The 23,029-nt window shown below is 40.3% G+C and overlaps 1 protein-coding gene across 5 annotated transcripts in view; it reads right to left on the bottom strand.

The window, feature by feature from the left end:
- Nucleotides 1–23,029, bottom strand: part of SRPK2 (SRSF protein kinase 2) — a 152,276-nt gene that overhangs the window by 76,176 nt on the left and 53,071 nt on the right. For 2 of the 5 annotated variants that reach the window (XM_080936556.1, XM_080936557.1), the window contains exon 2: nucleotides 22,049–22,112. The exons of 2 other annotated variants lie outside the window; for them this stretch is intronic. In XM_080936556.1, coding sequence (XP_080792682.1) covers nucleotides 22,049–22,086 — 38 coding nt within the window. In that variant the 5' untranslated portion in view covers nucleotides 22,087–22,112. Of the gene's footprint in view, nucleotides 1–22,048; nucleotides 22,244–23,029 lie in introns of those variants that run through there. One more of the 5 variants, XM_080936555.1, reaches the window with a different exon arrangement.

Genomic DNA, 23,029 nt, shown 5'->3' with positions numbered 1-23,029 from the left:
GCAAAGATCTTGTAAACAATTGTAACAATCTTGTAAAACACACCTACACAGGTAATAGTATGATATATACAAAATACAAGCTTAGTTGCATACACATACTTATATATTTAAATGAATAAAAAGCTTTAAGATAATAATACATAAATATGGTGGAGGGCACTTGAGGTAGATAATCAACGTTGATTTCTGGGAGGTGTGGGGGGTGTGACTCAGTGGCAGAATACTAACCTACTAAGCACAAAAACCTTGGGTGCCATCCCTACTAGGGCAGGAGGAGGTCACAACAATTCCAGCATAGTGGCACATGGCTGGCAGTCCTAAAGATCGGATCTCTTGAGGCCCAGCTGGGCAAAGCACTAGCTCCAAAAAGGAAAGAGGAAAACGTAAGGGTTATCATTGATTGTTTACGGCAGGAAACACGCTGTAAGGCCCTACACATAACAGTTTGATAATGCATTATGAATAAATTTTATTTTTATTTATTTAAAGACAGAATGTGCAGCTGACGAGTCTCAACTCACAACACTCTTGCTGAGCCTGAGCCACCATATCCAGCAGGTAAGACAGTGGTCTCAGCCTGTGGGTCACGACACCTTTGGCAAACCTTTATCTCCAAAAATATTTACATTACGACTCATAACAGTAGCAAAATTACAGAAACAAAAATAATTTTATGGTTGGGAGTCACTACATGAAAGGGTCACAAGCATCAGAAAGACCCACTTAGGACCTACATCTCCCAAGTACTAGAATTAATAAGCATGCATCACAATGACCAGCTTTAGAATTTGATTTTTAAGACAATGTTTGCAAAATATATATATAACATTAAAATAGAAACAAAATTTTTATCTAGGAGATGATATCCAAACACTGTTAATCTCAGTAGAGAGGCAACAGAAGGAAGTGAGAACAGTAACAACAGAGCAAGTTGAGTGTGCAGACACACGTGCCTTAGGAGGCAGAGGCAGGATTAGGTGTTCAAGACTATGTGTGCTATAGTACATGAGATTCCCATTTCAACAATGAAAAAAAGAAACCTAAATGCTGTATGAAATGTTCATTCATAAAATTAGATACTTTTTAAGTAGCTGAAGAATTTGTTTACTGGAAATACAAATTAAGGTCTTTCACTGCAAGTAAGCATGAGGAAATAGAATATAGCATCCTTTGCACTGTAAAGACAGTTATTGACTAATGAGAGGAAAAGCTCCGACAAACAGCTAGAACTACAGCATGACATCACTGCTAGCCAGGTCAAGCAATTCAGCCAGGTGTTCTTCACAACAGAACCTACATGGGAGACAAGGTAGCCAAGTTTCTCTACGTCCATGAAACAAAGCCCTTTTCTATAAATGGAAAATAAAATAAAGCATACACGTTTTGGAAAATACATCAGAAAAAGTATTTGAGTTATTCTTTATTCATTGTAGAAACTAGCCCATAGCAGCACCAACAGTAAATTTGCAATTATTCTTACATCAAAATAAAGATGAATTGAATACACAAATTTACTGTGTTTGTTTTGCTAGGAATAAAGCCTAGAGCCCATGCGCTCTTAGCAGAGCTGTACCCCAGCCTCTATAAAGGGACAGTCCTGGTGCGAGCCACTGTCTCACTATGCTAAGCAAGATGGATTAACCATCCCTCCTGGACTAGCTGGACTACAGGGATGTCCTACCAGTTTTATTCTTTATTTTAAATAGATTGTGGACTGTTATCGTTAAATGACACACTGGTGAGATTGTATTTCAGTATTTCAAGTACAGGAAAAAATAAGCAAGAAAAACTGCTGCAAAGATTTACTAATAGTTTTTTTTTTAAGATTTATTTATTTATCATATATGATTACACTGCAGCTGTCTTCAGACACACCAGAAGAGGGCATCGGATCCCATTACAGATGGTTGTGAGCCACCAGGTGGCTGCTGGGATTTGAACTCAGGACCTTTGGAAGCACAGTCAGTGAGTGCCCTTAATCACTGAGCCATCTCTCCAGATTACTGATAGTTTTATAATGGCTAGAGTTGGGGCTGTGTGTGTGTTTCACAGCAGATGAAGTATTTGCCATGTAAGCTTGAGAGCCAGAGTTTAAACTCCCAGCACCCATACAAGGTGAGGGGCTCATGGCACCTTGCCTGTAATTCCCAGCACGTTGGAGGATTCCTAGGGCAAGCTTGCTATTTAAGACTACCTGGATCCATGGACTCCAGGACCACCCAAACTCCACAGTAAAGACAGTAAAGAGTGACTGAGGGAAATGGTCAACCCACAGCCTCCACATGTACAAAAATATGAACATACAAAAGGCACATACACACATGGATTTTACCACATTTATAGTGACATTTCACTTATAAATAAGTGATCTCTAGATAATCAAAGTTCTGCATTATTTCATAAATATTTATAGGGTCTCTGGTATTCTACACACTAAAGACAAAATGCAATAATAGTATCTGCTACTAAAAGCCGCTTCATTAAATCCTTAAAATAATTCTATAAACTACCAGTTTTCTCAAACTGAGAAAGATCAATAGAGGCAGCAATAGCAAATTTGCAATTGTTTGTATTTCAAAAGAAAGATTAATTAAAATTTCAATTCTTACACAACTTTGATGTATGTTTTGTCAGGAATCAAGCCTAAGCCTTAAGTGTACTGAGTATGCGCTCTACTGTGGTGCTCTACCCCAGCCTCTACACAAGAGACACAGTAACTTGGCCAAGATGCAAAATAAAGTAGTTGATAAGCTTTTTTAAAGCAAAATGATCTACCAAGTTCATGTTAATTATTTATCTATGCTGCAGGCTGCTTAAAGAATAACTTACACATTGATGGAAAAGATAAAGCAAAATGACCAAAAGCCATCTAGGTGCTCCAGATGCTTCTGAAGGTGAGTGAACAAAGCAGGCATCTTTAACCTGCTTCCATGGGACAGAGGCATCAGAAATCCAGACTGGTAAACAGTTTGCAGGAATCCTGCCAGGCATGTCCAGCCCATGGCCCGGGGGCTGATACATAACCTGTAAGTAGCCATGAACACAGTCTACAAAGTGTAACCCTGCCTGTACGTTTTGTAAGTTTTATAACTTGATTGTGTGGTTCTCAAGCATAAACTCTGTAGATGACACAATTTGTTTCTCAAAGTCAAAAGGTTAAAATTCACCTTATAGACAAAAGGCACTAGACTATTCTCAGTAGACAACTAAGGTTTTTTGAAATGACAAATATTTTTAAGAAGTCATCAATGTTTATAAGTAAATTTTAAGTATATATATCCATGGTTTTATTTAGATGGTTTTATTTCACAGTGAAAAAGCAAAGTTCATTTCCTATGCTTGCACCTGTCACTACAACACTCCCCAGTAAACCCACATCAAGCTAACTGAACACCGATAATTATCAATTATTGATACAATGCCTAAGATGAGAGATCTAAAAGCTTTCTTTCTCCTTCAGTGTAGCAATGTACAGTATTAACATCCCCAAAGGCACTGGGAAGATGATCAGGAAACATAGTTCATCTAACAACCAGCCTCAACCTCAGAGCCTATCAGAGTCTCTTCCAAGGCTGTAAGATGCACTTAGAAGTTTGTCCTGGCATCTGAGGTTCCACAGGAGCTGAGCAGACCCTCAGGCTGGGGATGGGGAATTTATGTCAATTGCTCAAACACTACCACACAGGCTGGGCTGGTTAGATCAGTCCTTCTTGAGGATTAGATTTTATTACTGAGGAATTTTAGGCAGGAAAAATACAACACAAAAGTATAGGGTTTTAAAATACCACTCTAAAATCGACATGGAGAAGGTTGAAAAGGTTTAAGAGCACCACAAATAAAAACAACATGTACACATATCAAGTATTCACATGTACTTTTTATATATAACTTTGTTCATGGTGCATCTTCTAATCTGTTTTATATCACATGTAGCTAAACTGAAAATGACTTTACTTTCTGAGACAGAGACAATGGTGTGAACCATAATTTACATACAGCTGATCAGTGAAATTCGCCATCATTCCTTCTAGGACAAAGGTGCCTGGAAAGGATAAAACATTTCCGAATGTAGAAATGGCTCTCAGGACAATACAGAAGATGCACTCACAATCACACACGGTAAATGATGGGCCCATGATCAGAGTTTGAACCCAGAACTTTTGCCATTTAAAGCAAGCATTTTTCCAAAAGATAACGCTGCTTATACTGATCCACTGCATGGATCCACAAACGAAGGAATGAAAGGAAAAGGAAGCTAGCACATTCCAACAGAAGCAAGATAAGTAACCACAGATATTTACAGACCCCAGATGTAATATGTTAAATCTAAGCAAGCAAGATTAATCAAGACTTTAATTAAGAAATTCACACCTTTAATCCCATCTCTACAATATCCACATAAAATCAGAGTAGTAGTTTATGAACGTTGGTTCATTTTGGTACTTCAAGACTCAGAATATGACATAATGTCTTCAAAGACACAGACACTGGTTGGATGATTCACTTTCAATTACAGGAGGTGATAACATGAAATGAGGTTTGTAGCACCACAGACACCAGGCCTGGAGAGTGGTCAGACAGCGTGTATAAGCAGCTCCCTCAGAGACAATCAGAACTCGAGTGTCTCTGAAGCATCCAACAGAAGAAGCATCTCTCCAAATGCAGCAGCAGCAGCACTTTTGATCCAATATGACCTTGAAAGGAGTAATTCCTGAACTGACTTTAGTTTTAAACATTAAAATGGAAAGTCTAATATGTATTATTTGTCATAACACACTATATGCTCCCACTCTCTACTGCAAAGTCTGCTAATAAAAAACTCATTAAAGTAGAAGCTCTACTCAGCATGATCAGAAAAGCACACTTGCACCTTCCTTGGCTCAATTAAACCTTCTAGCTCCTAGGAGAAGAATATGCAAATACTGTCCATCAAACTGAGCTCACTAAAATACTCAGGCACCAGTCTAAGCTGATCTTCTGTCTGGGGTCTGATTTTCACATCTGAAATCTTGCTTCAACTTCTGTCTGGGGGTAGGGACTTAAGGAAGGTCATAGAGCTTTTGCTGTGACTGCTACACACACCCAAACGCCCTATTATCACACTCCAAATAGTACACACTCAGGGTCAGGTTACAACATGAACTTGTGAGGACCACAAACAGTCAGTCAGTATTAAAGTCAGAAGTAAACATTCTATATATTTATAAAGTCATTATTCTATCTGGAGGCAATGTGGAAAAGTTCTAACATGTACTAGAACATTAAAAACTACCACAGTATAGAAATCATGTGAGGCAGCATGCACGTCATCCTGATTTATAATATTCTCTACTTATCAATCCTGCACAGTAATTACAGAGAGATAAAAAAAAAAGCAGAGAGCAGAGGAACAGAGGGACTTACTAAAACAAATAATCAACAAAACTCCACAAGCCTAGACACAAACATGACTGTGATAACAGCAACACAGGCTAAGCTGACAACCTGGAAAATTACTGACTATAAGATGGAATTGCTTCTGGGCAATGAGGAAGAGCTGGAGAGATGCCCCAGCAGGTAAGAGCTGCTCTTCCAGCAGACCTGGGTTTGATTCCCAGCACCCACATGGTGGCTCACAACCACCTGTAACTCCAGTTCCAATGCCATCTTCTGGCCTCTGTGGGCACTGCATACAAGGGCACTGCATACATGTGGAACAGACATTACAAAGAGACAAAACACCCATTTACATAAAATACAAATAAGGTAAAAAGTAAAATAAACTTCTCTCTTGCCAGGCAATATAGTTCATCTGTGCACTTGAAGACAGGCAGGTAGATCTCTGCAACTTCAAGGCCAGCTTAGTCTACATAGTGACTGTGAAGCTAACCACTTCAGGTGCTACCTGAGTATATTTTGTTTGCTTGCTGATCATGTTCAAAAATAATTTGTCCTAAATCAGGAAAAAAGATGTAAAGGCAAAAACCAAAATAGATAAACAGACAAATAAATGCTAAGTTAGAGAAAAGAAATGGTATCGAATCAAAAGTGAGTTAACTGTTTACAAAAGGGTTGCACAGTAGAAAAGTGATGTAAACTTTTTTTACTTTTACTTCTAAAGAATTCTAATGCTGATACCAAAAATAGTCAGTGCCATATTGAGATCTGTAACAAGACTGAGCTAAGTGTAAGATGTTCCTTCTTTGAAGCCTCACCAGCTCCCAATCTACTTCCTCAACAGCTTCTTACCCTAGATTCTGTACACACACCATTTTACTTACATGCTGCAGTAACTCAGCTACTGTGGATTGACACATCTGCTAACCTCCAACTCAGAGAGTGCCTAACTGCCCAAGGTAAACAACGCAATTCAGTAGCCAAGCTCAGCTGAGAATATGGTTTGACTCCACAACATTTGATAGTGACCATGTTGCGTTGCCTGTCCCACCCACCATTCCTTTTGGCAGCCACTTTCCATATATCACCTCCTTAGCTACACTTAGTCCGAGTGAGACACAAGTCAGCAGCTCTACTTTCATGATCAGAGACTGAGACGTGAAGAGGTAAATACTTGCAGGACTGGCCTCTGCAGCCCATCATGCTCTTTTCAATGTCAATGGTCACCTATACAGGGAAAAAAAAAGATTCTGCGTGTACAGGAAGACCAGTCATTCATAACTGATTGGAATAAAAACTTGGGGCTGGAAAAAGCACAGAGAGCACTCGCTGGGTTTGCAGAGGACCCAGGTTTGATTCCCAGCAATCACAGAGTACAACCCTCTGTGACTCCAGTTCCAGGGTGCCCGATGCCCTCTTCTGACCTTTGTAGATATCAAGCAGACCTGTGATGAACATGTAAAACACTAACAAAATAAAATGAGTAAAACTAATTTTTTAAAAGAGAGTAACTATAATTAAAGTTTCACTTCCTCAGGAAAAATGATAATTTCTCATGGTTTTGCTTTAAGTCCTGGTTAGACTTAATTGCCAACTTGGCACAGCCTGGAGTTATCTGAGAGGGAAGACTCAACTGTAAAATCAGCTAGATCAGATTGGTTTGTGGCCACGCCTATGAGCTTTTATCTCAGTAACTGATAAGGCCCAACCCACTGAGGGTGATCGACTTATTCAGGCAGAAATGGTCCTGAACTTTTATTAAAAACACATGAGAGGCTAGACCTGTTAGCTCACACCTTTAATCCCAGCACAAAAGAGAGGCAGGTGGATCTCTGTGAGTTAGGGGCCTGGAAGGGGAACAGAAGAAGGCAGCCTCTTAAAACAAAAATAAATAGTTTTGTTAAAGCTAGTTATATACAGGCTAGGGTGAGCAAAGTGGCATCCTCCACGGTTCCTCCCCTGACTTCCTCCCCTAAAGGAGGGGCTGTGACCTACAAGCAGATGCCTTCCTCCCAGGTCACTCTGGTTACACTGCTTTGTCACAGCAACAGAGATGCAAACTAGACCACTTACCACTGCTCTCAAGCAGATCAACCGGGAAGGAGCGTAACCCTGCCTAGAAAAGGTCACCGAGTCCAGTATTATGTCCTGCCATGATCTTCCTATAACATGAGCCAGGGCTGAGGTCAAGTTCTGTGCACATCTTAAACATCCACTGTGTCTTTGTTTGTGTTCTTTTCTACTGATAGCATTTATAGAAAGAGGCTGAGATTGCTGTTAAGATAAACCCCACAATAAGTACAGCAAATAGCTATGACCGGACTCTATGTTCATACAAAGACCCGTGTGCTGGAACACGTGCCAACACACACAAGTCCAATCTGAAGGAAAAAACTCCATACAGTTTGTGCTTTGACAACCTAAAATGAACCATCCATTTTTAGCTCACACCCACTCAAGAAAAGCCCTGGGCTAACCCACAGCAGCCAGCTGTCTGAGGCTGGGAGAAGTTGTGAAGCGAGTCAGGCTCCAGTCTCCAAATGTGACCCCGGGCTTGGCTACAGCTACAGGCTGAATGTGAAAGCCAGAATCCATGAAAACCAATGAAGCTTGCCAAGGAAGCAGCATTCCAAATATAAACCGACTTCACAACACTATTTATTCTGGTGGACGGTAGGTATGACTCAAAAACAAGAATCTTTATATTCCAATCTTAACTCCCTAAGTCTACCTAATGCCATTTACAATTGAAAAGACAGAGGTCCAAATGTGGCCACTCTAAAATTCAAACCCTAAAGAAACGTGCAAACAGCTTTAAATAATGGGGCTATGAGCAAGACTAATAAAATACATTTGAAAAAAGAGGAAAAGTTTAAACTGGCTATAAATGCTCTTTTATCTCTAAATTAGCAAATGAACCGATAGGAACAGAATGGTAGGGTGCAGAAAGCCCAGCCCCGTCCTAGCTACCCACATTACCATGGGAAGGAAAGACCATCATGCAGAACACATCAAGGCGACCACACGAGTCTCTGTGGCCCCAGCAGGTGCTGCCAAAAACAATGTAAAGGTCAGCTAGGCTAAACTCAAACAACTCCTTCTATCCCCAGGCAGCCCTCAAGAAGGCTCCTGCAGCCTTGTACTTTCTCTGGAGGATGTTTACAATATCCACATACACCCACAGGCACAAGTTACAGAAGTAACTTTTCCCACTCACCAAGACCCTAAGGGCAGCCATGAATCCAAACAATTATTTATTCCTTTCTTTCCCCTCCTCCCACAACATTACAGGACAGAGAGTGACTGCAGAACACACTGGCAGAGAACTGTCATGTCTGTCACTCCAGGCAGGAAGAACTTCTGAGCTTGGTTTAGCTCCATTGTAAGTCTGAGCTCTCAAAAGACATTAGCGGTCTGAAGTAGGAGCTAGACATAGATAGACATCTGCAGTTCAGATGGAGATCTGCAGATATGAATGAAGCAACAGCCAGTGTGCAGTGTTTAATAGCACTAAGCACATGAGGTCAGTACAAGAGAGTACAGACAAGGAGGGCAAGAGACCCCAACAAAGGACCAACATGTAGGAAATGCTAATGTGATATACAAACTGAGAGGTACTGTGTCTTTTCTATTGCTGAGAGGAGACACCATGACCAAAGCAACGTCTAAAAGAAAGCACTTACTTTAGGGGTTCACAGTTGCAGACAGTTGAGAGTCTGGTTTTCATGGCAAGAAGCATGGCAGAGGCTGGTGTGGTGCAGGGCAATAGGTGACCCAGACCCTGACCCATAACACAAAGCAGACATACAGCTAACTGGACATGGCATGAGCTTTAGAAACCTCAGAGGGCTGGAGCGATGGCACAGAGGTTAAGAGCACTCACTGCTCTTCCAGAGGTCCTGAGTTCAAATCCCAGCAACCACATGGTTGGTGGTTCACAACCATCTGTAATGGGATCCAATGCCCTCTTCTGGTGTGTGCCTAAATACAGTTACAGTGCACTCAAATAAGTAAAATAAATAAATATTTTTTAAACATTCAGTGCCATGTATTCTAAATACTGAAGACAATCAACTATACAGTTTACCAATTTCAATATACATTTCCAATTAGTGGCAATAATTTTTCATTTGTCCATTCTGTCAAGAAAAGACGGGTTTCATTTATGAGACATTTCCAGGTAAAGGAAGCAAGGCCTTTTCTACGGGAGATTTAAGTTTAGGCACCTTCAAGAGTCAAGCGGATGAGGCAATGTCTACAGACTTGGGGCTGTGCTCTCTTGGCGTGTCCTGGCACCTCTCGGTGCTGCACCGGGAAAGAGGCCTCCACTACAGGCACGAAGGAGTGAAGACCAACCGCACTCCAGGTCAGATGACTCCTGAGCACACTTTCCTAGAGTAACTGAACATCCATAATACAAAGCCCCAAATCCAAAACATCTAAAAATCTGCAATGTTTCACAAGCTAACAAGTAGAAAATGTTACACTGTGAAACTGTTTCCTGTAGGAAATTATAACATATTAATTACTTCTAACAGGTTGTATAAAGTCTACCTGAAACAAAATAAGCTTCATGTTTGGGTCCCATGTCAAAAATATCTGTGTATATGCAAATATTCCAAACCCAAAAATATCTGGTTGTACAATTCCAGAGAACCAATATTCAAATTCAAGATAACATTCCCAAGGTTGTTTTGTCTATAATCTAGTTTTTCTCTACAGAATTTGTACTGTAAAATATGGGTGGGATTTTTGTTACTTGTGTGTTTTTACACATATGTGACTGTATGCATTTGTGATACGAGAGCAAGCGAGCAGGTGTGCATGGAAGCCAGAGTCCTGCCTTCCACTGTGTTCAAAGCAGTCTCTTCGTCCTTCACTCCTGCATATGGCAGGCTAGCTGACCTCTGAGTCAAGGGCTGTCCTGTCTCCTTCCATTTCCATGCAGGGATGGGTGGGATGAGGCACACACACTGGCAGCTCAAACATTTGCATGGCAAGACTTTTATCCACTGAGCTACCTCCTACCCACACTTTAACCAGTCATCTTTGTGACTGGTAAGCTATTTCCAAGCCTCCTAGTTTCTCTAAAGATGAACACAATACAACACTGAAGACTACGAGCATGGGAGAAAGGCTTATTTGACTTTAACAAGAAGAAAAAAAGAAAGACCAAGAAAAAAATTTAATGCCTCTGTTGTTAAGAGCCTTGGGATTTACTACTGTCCCACAGAGTTGACCATTACGTTTTCAGAGTAGTGGGGAAAAGCTGGAAACTGACTTCTCAGAACTGGGAAGGGGAAGCTTGTACATGGAGAAGAGACCCCAGGAGAAGGAAGATGAGAAACAGGGGGTAATGAGAGGGAAGAAGGGAGAGAGGAATCAGGAGGTGAGGGCATCAGAGAGGGCAAGGGAAGAGGGAGGAGAGGACCAGCTTGAGTCAGCGTGTACAGCACTGCCACCCAGGCACCTTCCATGCACTTGACAGTGTCACCCACACAAGTGTCAGTTTCTTCGGTGCCACAGAAGTGCTCGTCGTGTCATTTAGTAAAGGGCAGCTATTTATTAGGCTAGATCCTATCCACGTAACAGAAACCTTTTAAACACCTGAATTTGGAGTTAAAGAGATGGCTCAGTGGTTAGAGCACCTGCTGGTCTGACTGACTGCCAGCACCCAACAATGGCTCACAACTGTCTCTAACTCCACTTCCATAGGACCGAATGCCCTCCAAGGACCCCAGATACCAGGCATACACATGCCATACAAAATTATATGCAAGTGGAACTCTCCTGAATGTAAAGTAATAAAAAGTATCTCTTAAATTGATTCCAGTTATTTATTTAATACTGTCTTACTATGTAACCCTGGCTGCCCTGGAAAACTATGAAGGCCAGGCTGCCTTGGACCTTACTGAGATTCATTTGCTCTGCTTGCCAAGGGCTGGGATTAAAAGCCTGAATGCCATTTCAGACTGAACAGGTTGTATTTTCATATTTAGGAAGGGGTGGGCAACTAAAGAAACAGCAGCCATGAATGTAGGAGGACAAAGGAGATTGTGTGTGAGGGGGTGGAGAAAGGGCAGGAGGAGGGAAATGATGCAATTTTAATTCTCAGAATTTAAAAAAAAAAATCAATGTAATGTGTGTGCCACCACACCCAGAATGCACTTATGCTATGGGCTATACATGTTCTGCAAGAACTGAGACTACCAATGGGCAGGGATGGAAGCAGTCTTGGGAAGCAGAGATCCTCTGGGAAACAGCCCACTCTGACTAGTCATACAAACTGCTACTGGTCTTAAAGTACACAAGGTTGAAAAATATGTTGGTGACAGACTATTTCAATGCTTAAGGCCCTTGAAGAGATCCAAAGCATCAATTTGTATGCACACAACACTGCTCAGCATGTACCGTTCTGACAGATTATACATGATTAAAAGTAAGAAAGAAGAAATATGTGGAAAAAGTGGTCTACCAAAATCAAGTAAAACAGGGTTCGAGATGCACATCTGGAAGCCCAGCACTCAGAGCGAAGGTGTTTGGGGGAGGGGGTCGCCTTTAAATAGTGAATGAATGATCAAGACTTGCTTCCCTGGATTTATGGAGGTCCCAAGTCAGTCCTTGCTGACACTTCACATGGGTCTTAACTTCGAGTTACATACAAGTTATGTCACTGAGTCTACAGGAAGCTCCAAGTTCAAAACTCTAGAAGAAGCCAGAAGTGACAGTGGATTCATGTAATCCAGAGACTCCATAGGCAGAAGCAGGAGACCCATAGCTAAAAGTCAACCTGGACTTAAAATATTAATTACTTGATTAAAACACTAATTAAAATTTAAAAGAACCAGTAAAAAACCAAATTGGCCAGCCTGGTTTCCATGGTGAGTTCCAAGACAACCAGAGCTACATAGTGAGGCTCCATCTCAACTCCTCCACCACCCGTGCAAAAGAATAAATGAATAAAAATCAAAATCATACATGGATAGAGATAACAGCCAGGTATGGTGCCATCTACCTATACGAGTACTCAGGATACAGTAACACATACCTTTAATCCCAGCACTCAGGAGGCAGAGGCATACAGGTCTCTGAGCTCTGGGTCAGCCAGGGCTACATAGTTAAACCCTATATAGTGAAAACTTCAAGAATAAACATAAATAAATAAATAAATAAATAAATAAATAAATAAATAAATAAATAAATAAATAAATAGATACTAATTTGCTGGATTTTTTTAAACAAGGGCATGTGGAGGTCGGTGGGTACAGGGGGACCTGGGGGGGGGGGGGAGAGATTTATATGACCAAAAAATATTGCATGACATTCTTAAAGATTAATAAAAATATTATTTAAAATATTAATTTGCCAAACTATTGTGATACAGTGATCTAAAGCCTTTTCTCTACACCGATATAGCATGAACACATTATCTGAAAAATGAGGAAGCCTTTACTGTCCTCTATGTCATCTGCAGCTCTCCCTGAGCAAGCACAAATATAAGTGGCTCCACCTTGTCACTAGCTATTACAGCTGTGCAGAAGCTCTGGGTAAGCCAGTTGGAAGGCCATGGAGACACTGCCCTACAGTTACGAAAAGCTTATCTTGCCATCCCTGAAAGAATGAAACAAGGAAGAAAATAATCACTTCAAACAAATACAATTTCTTCATTTGTGTGTCTTGCAATAAATGCCTGTACCTACTGTGAACAGGAGTAACAGCAGGTAATGCAGGAGTAACCGGAGTAACGCAGCAAGAAACACTATTATTCTTCCTGGCACAACAAGGGACAGAGCCCAACCCAGGAAAAGCTAAAGGAGACACAACTTGCTCACTCTTCCATTGAACTCCTTAGAGAACTCTCATTTAATCTTAATCATAAAGGCCACAGCCAGCAGGAGAACAGGGAGGCTTCTCCTTTTTTCCTGGCAAAGGTTGGGCTAAATCAAAAGTTCCTTACATCAATCCAGGTTCATCTCCATCACACTTCCCGCTGTCACTGTAAAGCTTCCTCATGAGGAAGCACTCAACCTGTTCGCTAATTATCCTTCTGCCCAGGAAGCACGTGCTCACTCTGGGCGCAAGGAAGGCTGCACTAGACAGGCAGCTCAGCCAGATAGGAAACCAGCCCAAGGAATACTTTAACAAACTCCAAACTCTGGTTAAACTTCACACACACACACACACACACACAAAACCAGTGAAGGAAACATTTTTACTTAAATTTTAACTTTTCTGTAAAAAGTACTGGCTAAAACTGTGTAGCAAGAATAAATTTAAATTACTTTCTCATCAGTGTATAGTCAGGTAGATGGGTGAGGCTGGATACTATAAACTATAATATATATAGATAGGTATCTATATCTGTAAATAATATAGATTTATCTATAAACCTTTATCTCATTTCAATTTTACAGTTAAGATCTGTATTATTTTATCTTTGCCAGCAAAATTTAATGTTAGGAAATTCAACACATGAGGGCTGGAGAGATGGCTCATCGGTGAAGAGCACTGACTGTTCTTCCAGAGGTCCTGAGTTCAATTCCCACATGGTGGCTCACAACCATCTGTAATGAGATATGATGCCCTCTTCTGGTGTGTCTAAAGACAGCTACAGTGTATGAATATAAATAAAACAAATCTTTAAAAAGAGAAAAAGAAAAGAAAAATTCAACACATTCTGTTTTTGGCAGGCATATATACACACACACACACACACAAACACACACACACAAACAAACACACACACACACACACACACACACACACACACACACACACACACACACACACACAGTCCCTCCCTCAGGCGCTGTGGCCTGAATAAGCAGGTGTTTGCATCTGTTTGTCATACATACCCCTCTAATCTTTTAATACACTTTGCCCAGAAATGTCATTTTTATGGCTAGAGAAACAGCTCAATTGTTAAGAGCACTGGCTGCTTTTCCAGAGGACCCAGGTTCAATTCCCAGCACTTACTTGGCAGCTAATAATCAACCACAACTGCAGTTCCAGAGGATCTAATACTCTTTTCTGCCCTCCTGGGACACTGTTCACTTGTGGAACTCAGATACACGTATAGAAAAACACCCATACATATAATCAAAAAATAAAATGTTAAAAAATGATTTTTGAAAAATTAAATGCAATTACTAGTTACATTTAATATCTGTAGGTAGTGTCCAGGGCCACCCACTGCAGTATCATCCATGATACCGTACTCAGCTCTGAGTGCCCAAGGGAAAAAAGCAATCTGCACAGACAAGCACTCACCAACATATTCTTCCATATTCATTTTATACATCAGTGGTCTGTGGAAATTCTACAATTTTGTGCTGCCTCTGGGGTATGCAGATTTCTAAATCATTTGGTGACTGGTTCAGAGCAAGTGCATCCTGGATAGACAGATAATAAATATAATCTATATAAACTCGACATGATTTTTTTTCCAGCCCCGTGCTATATAAAGAATCTGCTGCAACATCAGTCTGAAGGATGGTCACTAAAGTAGTGGCTTTTCTGTCATTGCCCTTTTTACTATGACAGCTACTGAGAACAGTGTGTTCAGAACTGCTCCTGGTTAAGTCAGATTAACTTACCAATTAAAAGAAGATGGGCTTGGTATCACAGCCTGAGGCAAGAGGCTCTCAAGTTACAGGCTATATAGGAAGACCTCAGTCTCAAGAACAGAAATGAGCCAGAAAGGTGGCTCGGTCAGGGAAAGGCTTTCTGTGCAAATCTAGCAACCTCAATTTGACTCCAGAACATACAAAATGGTGGAAGAGGAGAACAGAGCACACAACGCTGTCCTCTGACCACCATCTTCACCATGGCACATCAGCAACACAAGCACACAGCATGCACACACTGACACATGATATCTTTGTGATGAATAAAGAACAAATAGAAGGTTCCAAGAGAAAAGGAAATGATTTAGCTAAGTGATACTAAATAGCTGGTACCTAGGACTTAGTAACAAATGCTTGGTAAAGCACCACATCTTCGGAGTTTTGCTAAGTCTCTACATAAGCCTTACTCTGTGGCCCTTGCCACTGAGCCAGACTGTGACAGTGAGGTTGGGCCTGGGGCTCGGCTCCTCATGCAGGAGTCTAGACTTTGTGACACTGTTGTCTTAGGGTGAGACCCACTTGCTCCCTTTCTGGTGGGGATAGGAATTTTTTTTAAGTAGGATTTAGAATACTATTAAATGTGACATAGCCTGGATTTTACTTCAATTAAATGTAAACAAAATGACATGATATTAAGTAACCATTAATGCTGTGTGAACCATGTGGCCAAAGAGGAACAGACGGCACCCAAACACTGACACTGTGGGAAAATGTTTGGTTTAATGTTGCATTGGGAGAGGGGGACGTACGGAAATGGAAAGCATTCTGATTTATTTTAATTTCTATTTCACACTAAAATAAATGTAATAAATTACAAGAGAAAAAAACCTAGGATTTGTACACGTGATTGTTTACAAGTTATTATAAATTTGTTGTGACTATAATTTAATCTATGCCTATGGCAAAGAATACATTATATCAAAAATCTTCCAACAAAGTTCTTAATTTATAAACTGCAAATTCTACACATACAATCATAGGTTAGTCTAAAATACAGGTGCTCATAACCCAGGCCAGAGATTACCTTTATCCTAAGAACCATGGGATACAGATGAAGGGGTTTTAGAGCAGAATAACAACCCCCCCCCCAAACAAAAAAACCAGTCTGAAATGGTTTACAAAGTCTATGATGTGAACAGCCTTCCTAACATCAGAAATCAGACAAAACCCAAGTTTAAGTTGGTAACAAACATAATAGTGTAGGAAGTAAAGCTTATCATTACCAACAGAAGGGCAGCTTAGATAAATGCCTACTTTTTTTTTTTTAAAACCAGAAATTACATGGCAAGACTACATTTTTATGCTGGTTCAAGAAAATTTTAAAAGCAAGTACAACTTAAAAAGTTAACAGTTTAAAAGGTATAAATATATCACAAGACTGACTTATGCCTCCAGGTCCCAAAAGTAGGCTCTTTCTTCCATGACTTACAAGGTAAGCTAAGAGGGTTAACCTGAGTGATGGTTTTGGTGTGGAAAACAAATCTGGAAGCTGATGTGGTTCTGGCTACATTCTAGTGCTTATCTCTGCTATAACATCTGTCCTCAACAGCACCTTCCCCAGCTGCTTATAAACCTACAATCAATAAAAATGTACAGAGGCTCACTTACCAAATGAATGCATACAAATGCTCACATCAACACTATTCCTAACAGACAGCCACAAACAAGAAATATCCTCTAACATCCATCAACAGGTAAAATGGATAGACGGAGACCAGATCCATAAAGCACATGTGTAACAATGGAAAAGATCAGGCGAAAAGGACACACATGAAACTGGGGGTGGTGGGAGTATCACAAGTCTCCTTCATTAATTCACCTCCATTCTGGGGACTGAGCCAGGCCCCCAGAAACACCAAGCACATGCCTTCCCACTGAGGAACGCTTCCTTTTCCTCACGGTTCTTTTCCAGTCCCCTCACATACTACTTCACGTGTTACAACACATTATTTCTGAACATCTACTGCACTCTGCTCAAGAGTCCCTGCAGGGAGGACTACACAGGACATTTTCTACCTCTCAGATCTTCAGGACACTGCAGCACAGAAGCACTGTGCTTATGCAGTGCTCCCGCCCTTCTGCAGTGCTCCCGCCCTTCTGCAGTGCTCCCTCGGAATCCTTAGTTCGCACCTGCCAAGTGTCTGTTTTCAGATGTAACCTTTCAAACTGCTCCCAGAGTTATCTGTCCAAGTGAATGAAGCTCACTGCTTTCATTCTGCACGGCTAAAGGTCTCTTAATTCCACCTGAACCTCTCACACAGAGCTCACAGAGCTCACAGCCAAGATATAAGCAGAAAGGGGCAAGCCACACAATCTCATAGTGGAGGCTTTATCAAAAACCTCAAAGGATGCTGTACTATGTATTTGACTCCATCGTATGAATATCAAACATTTCCCAACATAAAATTTGGCTTCCTGTAACCAAGCATGGAGTTTTAATTTTTTGAGGGTTTCTATTTATACAGTATTCAAAACAGAGACAACTGAATGGCCATATACAAAAATTAAATCAAAACCTACTTATGAATCCTTTCATCGATATTAAAACCCAAAATGGATCTGAGTCTGACATCAGCATGGTCTACACAGAAGTTCCAGGACAGCCAGAGCTACACAGAGAAACCCTGCCTCAAAAAAATGAAACAAAAAGAAAGGACATGTAATTTCTTAAAAAAAAATAAACATAGCACAAAATCTAAGTGGCCCCTGGCTTAATAAAGATTATCATGCATCACATAAAATTATAAACTACACTAAACACACAACTGTATTTTATATGGTTTGTGAAGTCCCATTATCTTCAGTAAAAATACTAAATATAAATAAAATAAGCACTCAGCCCCATTTGACTCATCCTACCATTCAGAAAAGAAAGTCAGTCTATCCTGTGGAGAGAGAGGAAGAAAGCAGTACCAGGGCGGGAGCTGGGAGAGGAAAGCACAACAGTCACTGAGCGGCTGGGAGACATCAGCGGGAAGGAAGCAAGCGAGGCTGTGACTGGGTCCAGCTGTTGCATCAGACTCCAGAGCAAACGAGGGCCACCCTGCCCTGCGCCCTTGCCATCAAATCCCTTCTCACTATTTGTCAGGCAGTCTCTGTGTGCTCTAAAATAAGAAAGAAAATTGAAAGACACACGTGCACAAGCATTAGATGCACACATGACATGTCCTTGTACAGAGGTGGGAACGACATGCTACCCATGGCTTCTCAGCAAGGCTGCTTGTTCAGCACTGGTACAGCACAGAGCACAGCACGTGTTGATGCTAACACAGGCCATGGCGCACTGTTCAAGTCTTCTCCCTTACTTCTTCAGCCATGACAAAGGTAACTAGCAACAATGGAGTTGGCATCTGCTCACTACTAAGACGATGCTACAAAGACCCTCCTTACAACATTCAAAATATCAGACAAAGAGTTTGTCCTTCTAAGTCTTGCCCTGAAAACACAAATCCTCACTAGAGCACTCAGGGACTAATGGCTGATTCTATTCTCCCGCCCTCATCCTATTAACGAGTAGTATCTGGCCCTGGCTGCTCTTCCAGAGGTCCTGAGTTCAATTCCCAACACCCACACGGTAGCTCACAGCCATCTGTAATGGGATCTGATGCCCTCTTCTGGTGTGTCTGAAGACACAGTGGAGATATATATATGAAATAGTATCTGCTTCGATTCCCAGCACTGAAAAACCAAGCCACCATCAGGAGAAATGTCTGGGTTGAGTGAGGAATTGCTACTGTGTCCCTAGCCATGATTACTAGTCTCTTCACCACACGTTCCACCCCACGACCTCTGGAAGGCTACGGCTGGGATAAAGCCGAAGGGGACAGAGGATGAGAAGGTAAGTTCTGCTTTATTGCACTAGATAGGAGTAAACAAAATGCCCTCTCTAAGCTGCACAATCAACGTGCTCACTCATTCCTCATCCCACGGCACTCACTCCTACGAGACATATCTGCAGTGGATTTATTCCGGGACCCTCCAGAGGACTCTCCCACGACCGGTGCCCCCTCCCAACTTACCATTCACTCGGTAACAGTCTTCCTCTCTTCAGGACACAACATCTAAAACTAAACTGAAGCTGACTGAGCTGTATTACTTCTGCCTGTGAGCTGCCTTCCTAAAGGGAGCACGTGGACCACATCTCTCTACTGAGGTACTTATGGCTCTCCAATGCTTAACTTTAAAACTATTTTCAAAAACTAGTATGATCTGTTAGTATATTATACTTTTACTTTGGACTAATTTTATTTTCAAGGAATCAGTTCTCAAAGTCTACAAAATTAAGCTAAGTTAAATTTGCATAGTGCTTTTTCTATTTTAGAAAAGGATACGAACAAACAAGATCCAGCCAATACTAGCTCCCATAAGACCCTTTCCACAGACTAGGTGAGAAGTGAGATGAAATAATTACTAAAAACATCCCAGCACAGATTCCACACTCGTGTTCAGGAACACTGCCCATGCCAAGAGCGCTCTTCAGAGACCCTCTACACTACAGGGACAGGGGACGGGAATGATGCCTTCCGGTGCCACACAGCTTCTTCCTCTGTGGAAAAACAATCAGGCTGCTCTGCTTGACTTACTGACAGGCATCTGGAGCCTTGCAGCAACCTAAGAAAATCTCAAAAGTCTAAGGCTACTATGCATTAAACCGTAACCCACTTGTTTTTCTTTTTTTAAACCAAGTTATTTTTTTTAAGAGATCAAATAAGGTATTTTAGAAATATAATAACTAACAGTAACTGGAATTGTGACGAATACTATGATGTCATAGGTATTATTTATTACATCCACATCCTGGGCAAGACACAGCTATTAGATAATGAACTTTTACTCTTGAGATTCTTCTTTTACAAGTTTTTTTTTTTTTTTTTTAATTAGCAATTCTAAACCTGCGAGCCACTAGCCCTTTTCACAGGGATCGCCCAAGACCATTGGAAAAAAACAGATATTTACAGTATAATTCTTATCAGTAGGAAAATTACAGTTATGAAGTGGTAGGAAAAAAAAAATGTTATGATTGGGGGTCACCACAACATGAGGAACTGTATTGGAGGGGCACAGCATTAAAGTTGAGAACTACTGTTTTAAATAAATTTTAAAAATCAAATGATACAAGTTTCAATGAAATGGAGAGGAAGAGGGCATTCTGTTTTAATATATTTAAATTAATTAAACAGCTTTAATGCTTACAAAGTTTTTAATTAATGCATAAGTCATATTCATCTCCTAAGTGAGACTATCTGCTTAATATAACTCTAGGTGCCTACTGAAACCAGCAAGGCAAGCTCCAGCATACCGTGCACAAAGTCACCCTCAGTAGCACTTGGTCTTGAAGCTTTATAATTATGACAACAGGTGCTCTCTTTTCTTTCAAATAACCACAAGAGCTTAAGTAAGTAAAATCATGAAAACACTGTAGAGCATGTTTTCATAGAATGAGTTTTCATCAGAAAAAAAAATTACTTGTTTTTAAGAGATATTCATCTTCTGTATTCACCCCTCAGTTTACCAATAAAGAACTACCCCAGAAGGATGTAAAATTATTGTGGTCATCTCATTAAGCACACTGCTGGTACAAAACTAATGCTGCAGCTGATGCTTGAACGGCTCACAGCCCACTTCCTACGTCTACTATTCCCATCAGTAACAGTTTTCTGGCAGAATATTCCCAAGGCTCAAGATTCCTTTTGTAGCTCAACAAACAGAATGATTGAAATCAGGTGGTTAGCCATAAACCAGAAGTTACAAGGGTCAAGAAAAATAAGCACAAAGCTTCTTAGCTACTTTTTATTTTCAGTCTCTACAGACTGTAGTTACATCTTCCCATATAACAAAGTTGTAGCCAGAAGCTTTCACCTAACCACATAAGGACTAAGGACTAGCAAGCAGTTAAGTCTGCTTTCAGAGCTGTCCTCCTAAAAGTAGCACACCATTTGCCTTAGAGGATCGGCTAGTTTCTGGTTTGGTTTTAACAATATTTTTCCTGTATCATTTCCTTGCCACCAAGTAATTTTCCACATTATTTTCTTAAATTTTCAATCTATAAACAACAATGCTCTAAAAATTAGCCTTAAAAAAGATGAATCAACATGGCTTAAATACAGTTGTCAACATTAACTATAAATTGATAAAATAAGCAAAAGGAAATGGTAACCATCAACTGTTTGCCTAAGAACTTCAATTTCAAACATTTTTCTATGTATATTGTATATTCACAATTTCAATAAACAGAAGTGAACACAGAATTTACTTATCAAAATTGAGAACTAGAGTCTCATTTTTTTTCAGCAGATAAAAATATCTTAATTTTGCTTATAAGGCAAAACAGTAATTTTCATGAAACATCTCCTTACAGGTATAATCATATGAATGACAGATAAAATAATTGCTTTAAAAATACTTCTGAGTCATTTTGTCCTTACCTGCAGGCATGAACCATTACTGCATGCAGTGACTGTTCCAGTGCCTAGCAGAGACTTGAAGAAACATCACATCTCTTTTTCAGAATGTGACTAATCTGTGGGTTTGCAATTCCTAAGCTATGTACAAATGGCACTCCCTTTGTTCATTAAAATATATCTGCATATACTTATTACAGGAAAAAAATCAACTATGTTTAAACTACAGATTTACAAATAACCTTGGAAATTATACCAGCAACCTCAAAATACAAGATCAAAAATCTCGTAAGTCCTCTAAAAAGCAAGGTTTGTTTTTTTTTGTTTTTGTTTGTTTTTTTTTTTTTTTTTTTTTGTTTTTTTGTTAAATTATTTTTTAAGCTCTCAGCAGCTGCCACACGAGCCTGCGATCTGCTGTGTTATGGTGCGCGTGCTGCAGCTGATTAGACTGACTGTTTTTCTAAAAAAATCAATTTCCCTTCGCAAAGCAGAGCAGCCTGCCCAAATACACATCTTCAATTCAGCACAAGGCCAGCATGCAGTACAATACGTTCCATAGCAAACTTGACAAGGAAAAAGATAAGTCCTGTTTGTTTCTTAGCAATGCTACACCATTAATTGTTCATGCAAGAGATGTAGCTGTACCTTTCTGAAGAGGACGACTTCTCAGAGTTAACTGACATCAGCAGCTCAATCTTCTGCTTGATTTCTGGAAAAATCAGAAAATATTCACAACCAAGATTGCCCGCCCTTGCTTACAAGCCTTCTATCAAGAGATTTTTCTTCCCTTATCCCTTTTGTTCAGAATGAGGCCACAAGACCCACAGCACTTCTGCTAGGACTCGGATTCAATGGTGCTATAAAGGGAAACCGCTCCAGAGGCACCAGGCCTTGCTAAACTATGCACATGACTGTTTATGAAAGCAGGAAGTACCACTTCTTTTAAGCAGAGGGGTGTCCTTTTTTTTTTAAGGTAGAACTACCCGGGTTTCTTTAAAAGGTTTCAAATTGAACAAATTACAACACAAACATTAAATGCTAACATCTAAACACAATATTCTAAATAATTTGAGAAACCTAAATTATAATGTTTCAACCTCCAATGAACAGATATGTAACCCCTGGCTGCTTCTATTTGATTAGCCCTAAAAAATATGGCTCAGTGAATCATTTCTGTCACTTAAGAATGAAATATTAAACTAAACCCCAATTCAATGATTAAAATGCTATAATTTCCTGATTGTTTTTAATTAAATTTAACATCCAGTCCCTTCGTTTTCAGAGAGAGACTTCTTTACACCTTAGTTTCCCCTCCTCCTTCACAGTACACAAGTGAACAGCAACACCCAGGTACCGAGCACAGATGATATTCTTGTCCTTTCAGGAAGGACTGGCAATGCCACCTACATCAGAATTTAAGTACAACTTCAATTTCATTAAAAGATGGTTGCTGGGACCAAGTCAGGTCAGAGAAGAACTTACAGGAAGAATGAAAAGAACGCAGCAAAGGCAAAGACGTGGGAAGTATAACAAGCTGCCTTTAACCACACCAGCAACTCAGCCAAAGGCTGGCAATCCCAACGGTGTAGACCCCGTGCTCTTACTTCATGGGAAATGCTGTTTTGT

This window comes from Micromys minutus (assembly GCF_963924665.1).
Source record: "Micromys minutus genome assembly, chromosome: 23".
Taxonomy (NCBI): domain Eukaryota; kingdom Metazoa; phylum Chordata; class Mammalia; order Rodentia; family Muridae; genus Micromys; species Micromys minutus.
This window is presented reverse-complemented; position numbering and strand designations above follow the sequence as displayed.